Source organism: Gossypium hirsutum, chromosome D07, assembly GCF_007990345.1.
Source record: "Gossypium hirsutum isolate 1008001.06 chromosome D07, Gossypium_hirsutum_v2.1, whole genome shotgun sequence".
Classification (NCBI taxonomy): Eukaryota; Viridiplantae; Streptophyta; class Magnoliopsida; order Malvales; family Malvaceae; genus Gossypium; species Gossypium hirsutum.
In genome coordinates, this window is record NC_053443.1 from 19073055 (window position 1) to 19088204 (window position 15150).

General features: G+C 34.3%; 1 protein-coding gene across 4 annotated transcripts; it reads right to left on the reverse strand.

The window, feature by feature from the left end:
• Positions 1 to 157: 157 nt before the first annotated feature.
• Positions 158 to 10663, reverse strand: LOC107954303 (DDT domain-containing protein PTM). Of its 4 annotated transcripts, none has more exons than XM_016889816.2 (10): positions 8700 to 10663; positions 7975 to 8589; positions 6647 to 6795; positions 5655 to 6541; positions 4696 to 4984; positions 4472 to 4596; positions 2621 to 3081; positions 1932 to 1960; positions 1156 to 1770; positions 158 to 1020 (listed from the first exon to the last, which is right to left on the reverse strand). In XM_016889816.2, the coding sequence occupies exons 1-10, from the start codon at positions 10238 to 10240 to the stop codon at positions 875 to 877; spliced, it is 4857 nt and encodes a 1618-aa protein (XP_016745305.2). In that variant the 5' UTR covers positions 10241 to 10663; the 3' UTR covers positions 158 to 874. The 4 variants fall into 4 exon arrangements, with proteins under 4 accessions (XP_016745305.2, XP_016745304.2, XP_016745303.2 ...); XM_016889815.2 differs by having other exon boundaries at positions 6641 to 6795; positions 8700 to 10633; XM_016889814.2 differs by having other exon boundaries at positions 5655 to 6795; positions 8700 to 10652.
• Between the last annotated feature and the right edge of the window lie 4487 nt (positions 10664 to 15150).

A 15150-nucleotide genomic window follows, 5' to 3' on the forward strand; every position in this document is an offset into this window, starting at 1 on the left:
TCTTGTATGGAAGGCTAAATAGTCGTATAAAAATACTGAATTTGATATTGCAAGGTTTCTGATTATTAATATGAAGTCAGCATTGTTTCAATGGGAGTAAAATAAATTAAGCAAAGCAATGTTTGCATGGACCACTGCTTTTGCTCAAGACTCAGGCTCACATAAACTCACTTTTCTATTTGGAAATGAATCATTCCTATGTGCCATTTAAAAATATTCCATGATTTCTACATCAGAAAATTTACATGTAACTCTAGTCCTACAAACAAATCCAAGGCCCTACCACTTAATCCAGGTCTTGTTACACCAATTAAATTTTAGACTGTAAACCTACCCTAAGTTGTTTTCGCCCTATCATCTAACAATTCAACAGATATGCTAACTTATCTGGATGAAACTCAGGAGAAGCTCCATCTGCAACCTGACTTTCAACTGGTTTTGCGAACTCCAGAACATTCAGGTAGCTGTCATGATCTAAGGTATCCTTCAATCGAATACTGCAGAACATCACGGGAATGCCACTTTGCCTCATCCGCCACAATTGCAGGAGCATCATGTCCTGTATTGGTTCTAATATCTTGCAAACCTAACTTTCTCATCAGATGTTAACGTTAGTGTATATGGTTTCAAATCAATGTTAAAATTTGTCATGCATCTATACTCTGATTCTCATCAAGTAGTCCCAATTTATAATCCAAGATGGGACTCTGACTTGTAGCCAAATTGGTAAATAATTACTCCTTATGCAAGCACCCGTTTGCCAATGAACCTTGACGAGCTTCACTTGGGAGACTTTTATAATTAACATGACATAGGGAGAGGGCGCCATGTTCTTCAGAAGATTCAGTCCCAAGTACTAACACCATTTTGCAACTCAGCCAATAGAGATTTCATCAACTCTTGTGGCCATCATATTCGGACAGACAGGAGGGATCGTCTTTCGGCAGACATGACACCTAAATCCAATAATCTTGCTTTTGTTCCCCGAATTAAGCCCATAAGCATCTCCATGAAACCATTCTGCATAAATTAATTGAAAGGAATATTATGAAAAAGCAAAAAGGAGGAAATTTTTTCAAGCATCAGTAGTTGATGTCTATAATAATAGGCAGTCGCCTACAGTGAACTGATATAAAAATGCTGAAAACTAATTACCTCCACAAATTTCACATGCAATATAGTTTGAATTAGATGCATATCCTGATTCACAACAAAGAAAACATCTGGGTGGATCAGGGGAGACAATCTTATGCTCGGAAGGATCAAAAACCATTTTTCTTTGAAATTGCATCACCCGCTCATCATTTGGCTTACTAGACAACCGAAGACCATTAAGCCAGAAACTATGGTAAATCCTTGTCCTCTTCCTCTGCCAAGTAATTTCCTTTATCTTCTTAGTTGCTTTCTTCTTTGATTTCTTTTTGCCTTTCTTGCACCTACCAGGCTTTTTCTTTTGCAAAGAAATGTATTTTATTTTCCTAGGTGATCGGCGCAGTGGCACAGCAGCAGCACCCTTTTTATCCTTCCGTGAACGCAGTGACATTCGAACTGCCAGTGATTTTTCATTGGCCCTAATACATTTTTGTGGCAGTTTCCTTGCACTTTTTGTGATTGTCCTCTGCCCCTTTGTGTCACCCTTCCATTTCATGATATTTCCCCCTTTTTTAACATTGACATTCGACTTGCCACCTAAGCAGCGATGACATGTATACGCGCACTTAGCAATGATAGCTCCAGCAGATTTTCTAACATGCCTCTTATGAAAAAACCCTGAAATTATATCAACCTAATCAGAAATGTGAAATATATGTAAAAAGAAGCACCTGTGAAGTTAGATGCTCATTAAAGCAATACCATCAAGCACGCAGAGCGCCACTTTGTAAAAACAAAAACAAGTCGAATACACTTTAATATAGAAGAGCACCACTTACCCTTACAATACTGACAGCAGATAGCTTCCCTGCCAATTAGATAATAAAAAAAAAAAACAATAAACATAGTTAATTAAATGAAATAGTTGAGGAACAACGACCCATTAAGTATAAAGCCATTAACTATGAAAATGCCTATGCTTGAACATCTATTTAAACCAAAAACTAGTCTCTAGTTCATAAAAAAACTTCATCACTTAACTTTAAAGTTTTCAATCACTTCTCCGTGAAGGGTTTATCACTTCTCTTTGCTAGCCACTTCTCTTATTAGTGCTTAAATAAGAGTTGAGTAGACTAAATAGATCAATTATCCATCCTAAATATAGTCAGTGTTATTATCTTGTAAACGAATAAGATTTATCAACACCAAGCGAAAAAATGTCAAAAAGTCAATTCTGTTATTATCCTCTAAAAACTGGCACAACCTAGTTTTTAAGTTCCTTTCTATTTTCAGTCTTAGTTATTAGCAAATTTTGAAAACAAAGTACTGACATCTCAAATGATAGGAAATCTTAGAAATAACAATTCTGTTAATACTTTATTAGCAAATTTTGAAAACAAAGTACTGACATTTCAATGATAGGAAATCTTAGAAATAACAATTCTGTTAATACTTTCTTCCAATACCATGGAACTAAAAACTATTAGAAATGACAGAGCACTAAAAGTAATAGAATGATTGTTTCTACCTGATGAGGACATCTTTGTTACAGTGCCCACACTGATAATACTCAGTCCTTTCAGCTTTAGAGAAGAGATAGGAGAACCCCTTTTTCTTTGATGACTCCTTTGCCATCCTACTGATCTCAGAAGTTTTATCAGAAACCATCTTATTAGAATTCCGGGCAATTCTCCTCTCTTCAAAACTTTTCACAAGATGCAAAGGCACATAAGATTCATTCAACCAATATTTCTTTCTTTCACTTGAAGATTCTTCAACAACAGTCCCATATCTTTTGACAATTTCAGGGATGATTCTCCTCTTCCCAAAATCAAGAAGATACTTCACCACATCTGTCTCTATGGATTTTCGGCGCACAACACATTTCTTGAATAGTCTAATTGATTTCTTAAAGTCCTTAGGTAAGGTAGGGAGAGGATGTGTGTTTTCAGCGTCATCCCACCTAATGTTTGAATCAAGTTCTCTTACCTGAAAATAGAACATATGAAAAGTAAGCCAGCATTCAATAGAGTGACTAGTTCATGAGTACTTTGAATATATTATAAACTGCATTTTGTAGGGTCAATTGTAAAATATTATAAACTGCCTTGCATCCACTTCAGACATATGGCTTAATGATGTAACCGTAGTTAACAAAAATCAAATAAAGAAACAATACACAGATACTAGAACTAAATAGCATTTGCTTTGCACGCATATCTAGCATGTGCAAGATAAGCTGGAAATACACAAGACATCTAGAGTTGGATCCTATTGGAGCCCAGGGCAAAAACTAAAATTTTCTCAAATAGCCAGACCTTTCCCTGCCAGTTAATTTCAGTTTTGTGTCCAACTTTTCAGATTTTAATTGCAGCGAGGCACCCACATTTGGTGAGGTTTATTCCTTGGAATGTAGCTTCCCCATGTGTATCACATTATCACGAATTATAGGAATTTTATTCTCATATATGGGAACGTATGAAGGCAAATTCTGTACAAAATTGCCTTTGGGGCTATTTCTCTCTTCAACCCAGCCACATTCTCCTTAAGTTCACCTCTCAAAAGCCCCAAATCCCGATTCCTCCATCTACTGCATGTCATCTTTGCAGAAAACACTGCCAGTAAACACATCATTTTTGTTCTTTAGTCTTTACCTCTTCACTTGAAGCTTTTACTTTCTGTAATATACATCTAAAATGGAACATCTACCACCATTCTCTTCCTCCCAAAACAACCAAAAATCATCATATAGCTCCAATAAAAGTTAAATACAGCAACTGTTAACAAAAACAAAGACCTGAAGTTCCCCTCTTTTACCAAAACTCCCCAAGAAAACCAACAAAGAAGCCCGAGAAATTCCCCTTCTACCAATATTCTATCTTCAAACCATTTTTCCCCTAACAAAGCTTTTAATCAAGTAACAATTTTTTTAAAAAATAAAATAAAACAAGGAAACAATCTTTTCATTTAACAGGAAAGTATTAATAATTCATTAAATGCATTAAATTATTATAAATCAATTTTAATTTACATAATGCCCATTTGAAATTTTCCACAGTTATATAGTCTTTTCCCATATAGAATCATGGGTTTATATATAGCTATATATAGTTTTTTTCCATATGGCCTCGTGAGAAAGAAATCAATATTTGAATGAAAAAGAAAGAAATTAAGCCAAAGGATATTGTGTATAGAAATACCGCAGTTAATTGGCATTAATTGCAAAATAATAGTAAAATTGCATCAAGATGGAAGTTAGCCTATCATTTCTATACAATTCAATCAACATAAACAGCGGGAAGATTGGCATCAACATTCCATCCACTTTTCAAGCTAGTACTCTATTACAAAAAGACATGAGAGCAATTAGGAGTCATACCTGGAAAGCGAGTTGTTCTATACTAGTTGATGACTCAACAGCAGCTCGCCATGCAATAGATCTGCTTCTCTTTGCAAAATCTGAACTCTCGGGATAGAGTATGCCAGGTATCTTTTTGCCTCCACCTGAAGAATTTCAACTTTAAAGAAATTCAGAATCATTATTCATTTTTTAAGTAACAATACCAACCAGAAAACATAGAAGAAAAAAGGAAAAGTGCAGACCTTGCCTAGCAGCCTTAGAAACCAAAGAGCAGGGTAAAACCTTCCAATTGAACAACTGACGAGAAACCCTACCACCTCTCCACCAACAAATACTTGGCCCTACAGAAGGATTAGAAGTAGGGTTACTCTCGTTATCATTGCAGCTGCCCCTTTTTCTTGCAATACCATGCTTTGCAGATCCACGACTTGAAGCAATCACAACATGAGAAGCAGAACCCATAACGACAGCAGAATCCACATGTTTCATCCAGTCGGTTGAAAGAGCAAGATGATGCAGATTTGCCTCTAACTGTACAGCCATTGTGAGATTAATAATATCAGAAAATATAGAGAATATGCTCCAAGTAGTATAACCTACATCATTGACCAAAGGTATATGCTTGAAGCAATTATAGTTGATAGATGACTAGTATCTAGCTTAAGCAAGCAATGAGAAGCTGAGGTGGTAAAAGCTTAGCATAACCAAACTAACTCATCTAACCTTCTACAACACTGAGTGAACCAGATAAGAAGTCACTGAAAAATTCGACGAATCAAACTTGATCCTAGCCCAAACTCCAAAATTATTTGAACCTGATAAATATTTACTTTTGCATAATGATATAAAAAAGTTTGTGGAAACCCAAATGTCCAGCCCAACCTAAGGCAACCCAATTTAACGCTAAAATATCAATGATCTTAATGAAAAAACTGTCCATAGAAGCCAAAAGAAACACAAACTGACCTAACCATTGCTTCCACGAAATAACAGTTCTGAAAAAATTTTCATTTTGCAACAATCAGCGTTATGAGTGTGCAAGCGCATGGAAGTTTGAAAGAGGTTGAGTTAGACTTTGCAGTAACATAAAAGACAGAATGGTTATAGGTTCAGTTAGATCTTAGAGCCATATATAAAGTGCTATGTTGAAGCCCTAAAAACCATAGTGAAAATGCTTCTAAGTTTTGCAGAAAATACTTACCGTTAGCAATAAATGCTTAACAGATACAATACCAGATGCGTTGAGAATGCTTTTATGCCAGATCTTCATGTATTGCGGATTCAGCCATGGACCCGACAGAAGTCCACTCAAGCGGTTTTCGATGGAAAATATATGATATATGACATCTATAACATGGCCCTTTTTATTCCATCTTGACTGAAGGTCCAACATATCACTTTTTGAAACTTCTGGAACACAACCTGAAGTAATTCTAAACAAGCAGTCTGTATCATCCACAGGATATCTGCAGGAGAAGCACCATCCACAATTTTCTTTGCGAGCATCTATGTATAGATTATAAATATCCGGCCAATGAAACCTATTAGATTTCTTCAAAATAACCTTCATCTGAATTCCAATTATCTCCTCCAGCGATTTGAGGGAATCATCATTTGTCTTTTCTGATGGCTTACGCAATAACTCTTCTACAACTAATGAGGCAGTTTGGGCAAAACTATAGTGGTTTACGTAGCCAGTCCCAGGCTGCAATTGTGAAGCATCACCTCTTTTTGCATTTAGAACACCTGGAGTTTGTTGTGATGCGAACTTTATCTTGCTTTCTTGCCTAGCATCTAAATCATTGGATATTAAAGAACTATCTTCAAGAGTTGAGCACTTTCCTGGAATCTCAGATTGGTTTGAGACCTCAACAGATCCCTGTTTCTGAAAGTTAAGAAAGACCGAACCCATTTGCATTGTCTCAGCTGACCCTTCAGAACTCATATACGGGATTTCTGTTCCAGTCACCAAATCCAACATGTTAGTGGACTCTGCAACCTCAATAACACGATGACCAGAAATTTCAGCAACTTCCTTCTCTTCAGGTTTTCCGCCATCAGCAGTCTCGTTCCTTATCACACATATTTCTGCAGAAGACACAAGTGGCAGGGATGAGCTAACAGTAGGAATTTTCACCTTTCTATGTGTCCCTGAACAAGCAGAATGCAGAGAATCAAAGTTATTACTAGCACCATTTGAGCCTAAAGCTACATCCCACTGCTTGCAAATTGCTTCTATTATATCACCATACTGGAATGAAGATTTTAGCACATCAAGTACAAAGATGAGGTCATCTCTATGGTAGTAATTCGATGGGCATTCAGCATCAAATGAATCTAATCTGCAAGTTTAACAACACAATATCAGTAACAACAGAAGTAACAACAAACAGCAAGTCATTTACCCTGACATAAGTAAATTTTTGTCCCCATATTTTATTAGATGAAGGAAATAAATGATTGGATCCTGCTTAAGACACAATGGAATCTGAGATAAACAAAGATTGGGGAAAATAAATGCCAACACATTCAGAAATGGACACAAACAGAGGCAGAAAACAAATCTCGAATTCTATTAAGACCCGATAAAAAACTCCCCCATCAAAATTAGTTTATTAGAAAGAAATTTATTTCATCATGAACAACATGAAACTCTAACCAGTAACTGTTTTCTCGACATGTGCATATGAATCTAAAATCTAGCATTTGTTATTCACAAATTATTTTACTGCAAGTCACAAACTCTTCTAGTTGCCTTCTTCCAGTTTTGTGATTCATAAAAGTTTAAAATTTAGAATAAGACACTAGGTTTTCTTTTTTATTTTCAGCAACGTCTCTGTAATATGTATATATGTGCCTTTATTTGTGTGTATGCATATATTTAATAAAAAAATTACATATAAGGTGTGGTATTATAATTCAAACAGAAATATGTAACAAAAATTTGGGTGAAAAACTGTGTGACAATATCATCCAAAAAGAATGATGAAAAAATACAGAAGCATGCTAACGATCAATCAGCAGATTTTATATTGACACCAGAAATTCCCAAAAAGATCATAACCACATCAAATAAATGATTCTTTCATATGTAAGGCAACATGAAATGTCATAATTGTTGAGGATGGCTGCTACAGGCCGTGTCAGTGATGCCTCCATTTCACATATCATAACTAACTAAACCCTTATGTTGATAATGACAAGAAGATTCCATGGTTGAAGGATTAACTTAAAAGAATAAAAAAAAAACCATTCAAGTTATTGCCTTACAATAGAGTTAATAACAGTTACTAATAACTGCTAAACAATTTCTGATAAAATAAGAATTTGGAGGGAAATGAGAAGTCAAAAAAAATGAGAGACGAGAGATTTTGTGCACTCTTCATCATTAAGCCAGGAGAGAACTTCCTACTCAAAATATAGACATGCATTCATGATTCATCAACAATAACAACAATAAAGCAGTACTAGAGATCATTATCTAATAATCTATTTCTACAGGTTGAGTAAAACAAACTTACACTAACAAGTAACCAGAGCTGTTATAATATAACCGACCATGAGGATCAATGCCCAAAAGCTCTGCTCCTCTAAGTGATTTACGAGGTTTCACCCAAGGCTTCTCTCTTTCAATTGCACATTCAAGGCAGTACCAGTCACCTTCTGGCAAATGAGCATTCACAACACCTACACACTTAGAATGGTAAGCAGCAGGACAGCCATCACAACATATTAAATTCCCATCCATCTTACAAAGGCAGCAATCATCGCTATTCCAGTCAGTAGTGTCATCAACTATCTCCTCAGTAAAGCCAGATCCACCTGACAGGTCCTTAGTAGCTTTTCTCTTCTTGCAAACCCCATTGTTCATATTTCGATCAAAATCCATGTCAGTCTCAGATGCCAAAGACCTTCTATTAAGCTCAGATCTTACAGCTTCCACCTCAATCATATCATCACACAAACACCTGAGTATCTCAACCTTAACAGATGCAGGTTGTTTATAATAGTCACATCTGAATAGTTTCAAACTAGTAAGATCAAAACCATAATCCAACCACGAACCATGAATGAGCAGATACTCAACCATGAAATTGGGCCATGTAATAGAGTCCAAGAAACCCCAATTAAGACTCCTACATTGTCAGATCAACAGGAAATATTGAACACTGATAACTGGCAAACAAAAAACAATATTTAAAAGGCAAGGGCAAGAAAAGAAAAGAAATGGAAAGAATAAAAATACCTTAAACATTCAGAAGCAGACTCAGAACCTTCACTGGATAGGTACACCAAATGCTTTTTCAGAGTTTGCAAAATGGAAACATGAATACAATCAAATAATGAGCTGGGAGACTGGCACTTCAGTGCAGCCACAAAATCCTCCAACTCAAAGGGACTTAAAAATAATAAAGTACTAAATGACCTCAAACAAGCATAAATAGAAAAAATATCAAGTACAGAAATTCCATCCAAATTCAGATTCTCAGAAGATGGTGGCAGTTGCAGTTTTGGAGGAAGGACAACAGGCTCTTCAGACACTCTACGACTTGACCTAACCGGCTTCTCCTCTGTTACTGCACTAACTGAAGGGGATGTAGCCAAACCGGCAACATCACATGTTGTTGCAGGTGGTGGTGTGCTTGAAACATGATTTCTAGAAGACACTCTACGAGCACTTCTTCTTAACACCCTTTCTGTTGAAGAATCCAAGCCATTCACAAGCTTTATTCTCTTTCTTCGACCACTAGCTTGTTTGAATGAACTTCCAATATCAACTTGGCATCCATCAGTTACTGCAGTACCAGACTCAGGGACACCCTCTAATCCAACTCCACCACAATCATCAGCCTTGATAACATTCTGATGAACAATGGCACCCTTCTCAAGGATTCCATCAACAGACCCTAAACCTGAATGATTGTTCAATTCATTTCTAGAAACATCCTCCGCTGCATCATTTTGCTCTATTATCAGAGTTTCTTTAAGTATGTCAGCACAAGTGGCAGATTCTCTCACTTCCACTTGCCATACACAGTTACCATCAATAGCATCTTTGTCAATCTCCTCATCAGCCCCTAAATTCAAATCAAAACTGCATTCCTTCCCTTGGGTTTTGCAATTAAGATTGATACTATCATCCACATCGCAACTCGCATCCAAATTCAAATCAATACACCCCCTCTTCTTCACACTCTCTCCCTCAGAACAAGAAATTCTATTATCATTTAAATAATTGTTACTACAACAGGTATCATTAAGATTCAAATCAAACCCAGAAGAATTCAAGTCAAACCCAATTTTCATTTCAATATCCCCGTTACTATTTAAATTCAAATCCATGAGAGACCCAATTCCCTTCTCATCTAAAGTTCCACTCAAATTCCCATCAACACTCTTATTTCCCTTCAAATTCCCAGAAAACCCTTCATTTAAATCAGCATTTGTATCCAAATTCACATTTGCATTACTCGCTAGGGTTTCTTGCTTTGCATTACCTGGACAAACACGAGCTTTCCTCTCAACACGGCGTCGTTTCCTGGGCCTTCCAACCCTCGGCTTCTCACGTAGAACCTCTAACTCAGGGTCGGATCTCGGCTCGAGGATTGGGTTAGAACCGTCAGCCATGACAAGAGAAGCAACTTGATGAAAGTCGAGTTCCTCCGAATCGCCGTCCTCGTAAACGATCTCGAAAAACCCAGATGAGGAATCAAAGGAATTAACAGTGCCCGAGTGAAGGCCAAATCCTTTGAACTCTTTCTTCACGGATTTGCCCACAAACTCCATTTTCTCATTTTTGCCTCTTTTTCTTTAGTTTCTACCCCCTCTTTTTTTTCGTATTCGAAAAACTAGAATATTTGAGGAGACCAAAAGGGAGGGAAAAAGGAAGAAAATCCAAATGGGAATGTTTATTTAAATTCAAGAGTACAAGATTTGGAGGGGTTTTAGAGAGAGAGAAAAAAAGATTTATAACACGAAGAAATGATTTTAAGCCTGGCTTTGAGTTCAAGGTTTCAAAGGGTTCAGGAACACGAACAAAAGCGAAAGAAAAATCAAATATGAATCGACTTTCTTTTTAATTTTTCTTTTTTTGGGGGGGGGGTAAATGAAGAAATGGGGTCCCTTTCAAGAGACGAGAGAAAAGTGGTGAAGTTGGGAGGAAAGAGAGATGTTAGGTGCGAATCAGATGTGGGGGGAAGAAAACAGCAGAAAGTGAAATATTTTTAATTAATAAAAATATATATTTTCCGTGGGAATATTTTCTCAGTTACAAAGAAGTTAGAACCCCATAGTTTATTGACTGGTCAAATAAGGTGGATGTCGTGAATGCACAATTTTAAGATGGCATTTAGAGTGCGGGGTAATTTATCTCTAAACCCATGATAATCGTGTTACGATTGCCGTTTCTTTGAAAATTTCCTAGTCTTGGGTTGGATCTTTTTGGGCAATCTTGAAGTTACAGGAGCGAAAGCTATTACCATACCACTTGTAAATGGATGGTTAGGTGGTTAGTTCCCACAAATCTCTATTTTGCCACTAATATCCAAGTGCTCTACATGGGTTGATTCTTGCAAGAGATGCTAGCATCAAGATTGATTTTGATGTTACCACTATTATCTCTTGTTTACTCTAATGATTGTACTTTCTTGAAGTAGAATTATTTGATAGGAATTTCTCTTCCTATAATTTGATTGGTTGAAAAATTTATTACATAATTTTTCCTTTTGAAACGAAGTACTACACAATTAGACATACATTTAGAGAGGAGATGTTCTTATTGAAATAGATAGTTCTATTTCTTCTTATATGTTTAATGTTTGACTTTAATATGATGGTTTAAAGTTGATTATTTTTAAACTTAACTCTTTCACAAGTAAGTACTTAAATTTTTTTGTCAAAGTGGTATTAAATTATCACTTTGTTATCTATATAACCCTAAACTAATGTTACAAAAATCAGCCAATATAAAGCTTCCACATCATATAAACTTTAAAAGTATATTTTTTTTTACTTTTTCATTTTCTTTTCTTTAAGTTATTTCCATTGCATTCCTTTTTTTTTCTCTCTTCTCTTTCCTCTCTTTTCTTCACTCCTTTTGCTTCTTCTTCCCATCAATTTCGAAAGAATATTTTATGCGCATGAAAGAAGAATGCGAGTCTTTCGAAGCTTTGCAGTAAACAACTTCTATGTAAGGGAAGTTTCAAATTGCTTAAAGGTCCCAACAATATTTATGACTGTGAATGGCACATTGAAGGTGAGTGTATTCAATCATGCTAAAAAGACCATTAATACTAAAGTATAAAATCTGATGGAGGAATGCGGTAAATAAACTTGTGAGAACCTTAAAAATTTCTTACCCTTTAGCAATTTATTCTACAAAGACTAAACTCATTAAATTCAAGAAAAACACATGCAAATATGGTTGAGTCATTTCCTAAGATGATAGTTTGCATGTTTTATTTTAATTTTTTCTTTTCAATTTTTGCATGATGTATGTAATTTGCACGAAATCTACACTTGTTGAGATGTTGAATTATTTTTCTCTGTCTCTGAGATTTATAAATTTGTTGTAATGAATATTTTCTAAACCTAAATGTTGACTTTATATAGTTGTGACAGTGATTTATGTTGTTAGAATGCTTGTTAGAACAATAGATGCTTCATATGATCTAAATTCAAGGTTCTTTTCTATTGATATGCTTTTTATAATCAATTTTAGAATTTTCAAGAAAATAATTTTGTTTGAAGCATGCTTACAAAGAATGATTTATGTGAAATTTTGAATTCTTTTGAGGTTGAGTATTGGACCATATATTGATGAATGTGCTTAATTGAATAATTTTGATAATGAGAATGAGAATGGGTGTAACACCCCTAACCTATATTCGTCGCCGAAATAGGGTTTCGAAGCATTACCGAAGTTTATCGATCAAACAGGCAGAATTCTCAAACATTTCATATCATCAAAACAAGTTATCAAAGCATCATTTTAATCCAAATTATAAACATACTAAATCCAAATCAATTTGCCTAGTTCATGAGCACTTAAACATAGAATTAAATTCACATGCACCTATCTAGATTTAGTTCAATTTATTATGCCATAATATGGCTTCAAAAACAAACACATATTTATATGTATAAAACCAACAAATATTAAACTTATAATCTCATTTACATTCAATCTACAAAATAACTATTATTTAGACACCCTAGGTACATGCCGACACAAAAGATAGACATCACCACATTTGAGTTCAGGATTATTGTTGGAAGATGAATGGTGATAAAAAAGTGAAGTACCTAACTTGCGCACGGAAAACAAAACCGTACGTTGAGTAAAACTCAGTGGTATTTCTATAATCCAATATTTAAAAATAATATAATATAATAGGCACAATTAAATATTAAGCACAATTAAATATTTAAAATCCACATTTATTTATATAATAGCATTAACCATTCAATACTCAAATCATAATTACATCATTTTATAGCATACTCAATTCTCATCACTTGCTATATAATAGCTTTTCACAATTTGATCCACAAATCATTTGAAACAATAATAATATCAAATTCATGAATACATAATTCATGTGTCTCATTTTCATGTTTCAATTCACTATTCCATTTTCAATTCACATACAATATCATCCAATATCAATCGTAGTACCATTTTATTTAATTACCCTTATTAATACGACTCGGACTCGGATTGATACACGGATCCAACCAACACACCAGTTTGACACCCAGTGCCTCATCGAATAAATCCGAAGTAATAATTGCGCCCAGTGCTATATAAATTTGACATCCAGTGTCTCATCGGTTAAACCAAAGCTAATTGGCACCCAATGCCTCATCGACTCGAAGTTGAAGAAATCCCTGAACTCTTCCAATCCTATGGCATGCCATCTATATCCGGCTCAACCCGATACAGTTAATAGGGTTTAATTTCACTTTCCAAATACAACCAATATTCAATATCCAAATTTCACATTAACACATATATTCAATTCAATTCAATTCAATTCAATCAACTTTAAATCAGTTCAATAATCAAAGTGTCATATACTCACCTTAATCACTTACCATATATATTAATTTAAAATACAACAATTAACAACTAGGTTCGGATTATAGAAATACAAACTAGAAATTCCGAACTATTCGATGTCGACTTTATCTTTCCCCTTTTTAGTCGAGGATTCTGGTACGACGTTAGCTGCGAAATTAAAACAATTAAAATTCATCAATACAACCCAATTTAATTTCATATTGAATATGTCAATTTTGACTCAATATTTGCCTAATTTCCAATTTAGTCCCTAAATCGAAACTAATTTTTATTCTTCACAATTAATTCTATATTTTCATACAATTTCCACTTTAAACTAAATTTAACTCCTTATTTTCTCTTAAATCCCTAAATTTCAAATTTTTCACAATTTAGTCCCTATTATTCAAAATTTACAATTCATTCTACAATTTAATCCTTTTTCATTTCTAACTTAAAAATCTATCAATTTAATCCTTAATACTAAAATTATTCAACATTAACAACACTTAAAAACTCAATAATTGCTAAAATTTGGACATGGGTCGGGTAGTACTTAACACCAAGATTTCAAAAACATAAAAATTATAAGAAAAAAAAAACTAAATTGACAAACCAATTGAGCTTTGAACCCTAGAAATCCCTAAGCCTTGCATCTTTCTTTCTTTTTTTCTTTCTTTCCTTTCTGTTTTTGTTTGACTTTAGCTTTCTATTCTTTTTTTTATTCATTTACTTATTTTAATTTATTATACATTCATTTATTATTATAATATATATACTTAAATATTAATTAAACTTATTTTATTATAATATATATTAAATTTATAAATATCTTACCTTATGCCACCTTATTAAAGAATCATGGCATAATTGCTTCTTTAGTCCCTTTAATTTTTCTTTAATCTATTATTCAACTTTCAGCCTATATGCAATTTAGTCCTTATACCTAATTACTCTTAATTCATTCAATTTCACTTAACCAAAACCTAATTAACTACACAACTAGCTTCATAATGAGAACGGAGTCTCGGGAATGCACTTTCTAACACCCCTGACTATTGGGTCGTTACAATTGGTTACCCCACTATCTACTTTATGAGTTTTGAAAAGAACTAGTGGTCTGACTAAATAACTAGGGTAGGTTTGATAATCGAGTAATTCGAGATAGGTGCTTGAGTTGTCATCTACACTCGCGTTCAAAGGTAATCGTCCTAAATTCGAAAAAAAAGGAAAGAAAATAGAGCTTAATGGCTATATTAATCGAATTGTGTTTTAATCTCATGCTAATTGATAAAATTATTGTGGTGAAATTGAAGTTCAATACTTTATACTTTGATTGAATTTGTGGATTTTGGAAACCTAGTGGCCTTTGGAAGCATGATGGAATTTGAAAATATTCTCTTAACTTTTCTAATATCTCTAACAAACACACACAAGCACAAAGATTTATTATTTCTAGTTCTTTCTAATTGTATAAATTATTGTCACTACTGTATTTTTTTGAGCATATATAATTTTGATTGTATCCATGAAAACATGTTTGCTTGTTTCATGGGTATATAACAATATTTTCAATTTCCAGTTTGAGTTAAATATTTCTTTAGGTCCCACGTGCATTTGCATTAGTCTCATGTTT

Coding starts and splice junctions, on each gene's coding strand:
- LOC107954303 (XM_016889814.2), bottom strand. CDS start 10,240: ATGGAGTTTGTGGGCAAATCCGTGAAGAAAGAGTTCAAAGGATTTGGC. Junction 8,590..8,699: donor TCTGCTTCTGAATGTTTAAG/GTATTTTTATTC, acceptor CTGACAATGTAG/GAGTCTTAATTGGGGTTTCT. Junction 6,796..7,974: donor AGCTCTGGTTACTTGTTAGT/GTAAGTTTGTTT, acceptor TTAAACTTGCAG/ATTAGATTCATTTGATGCTG.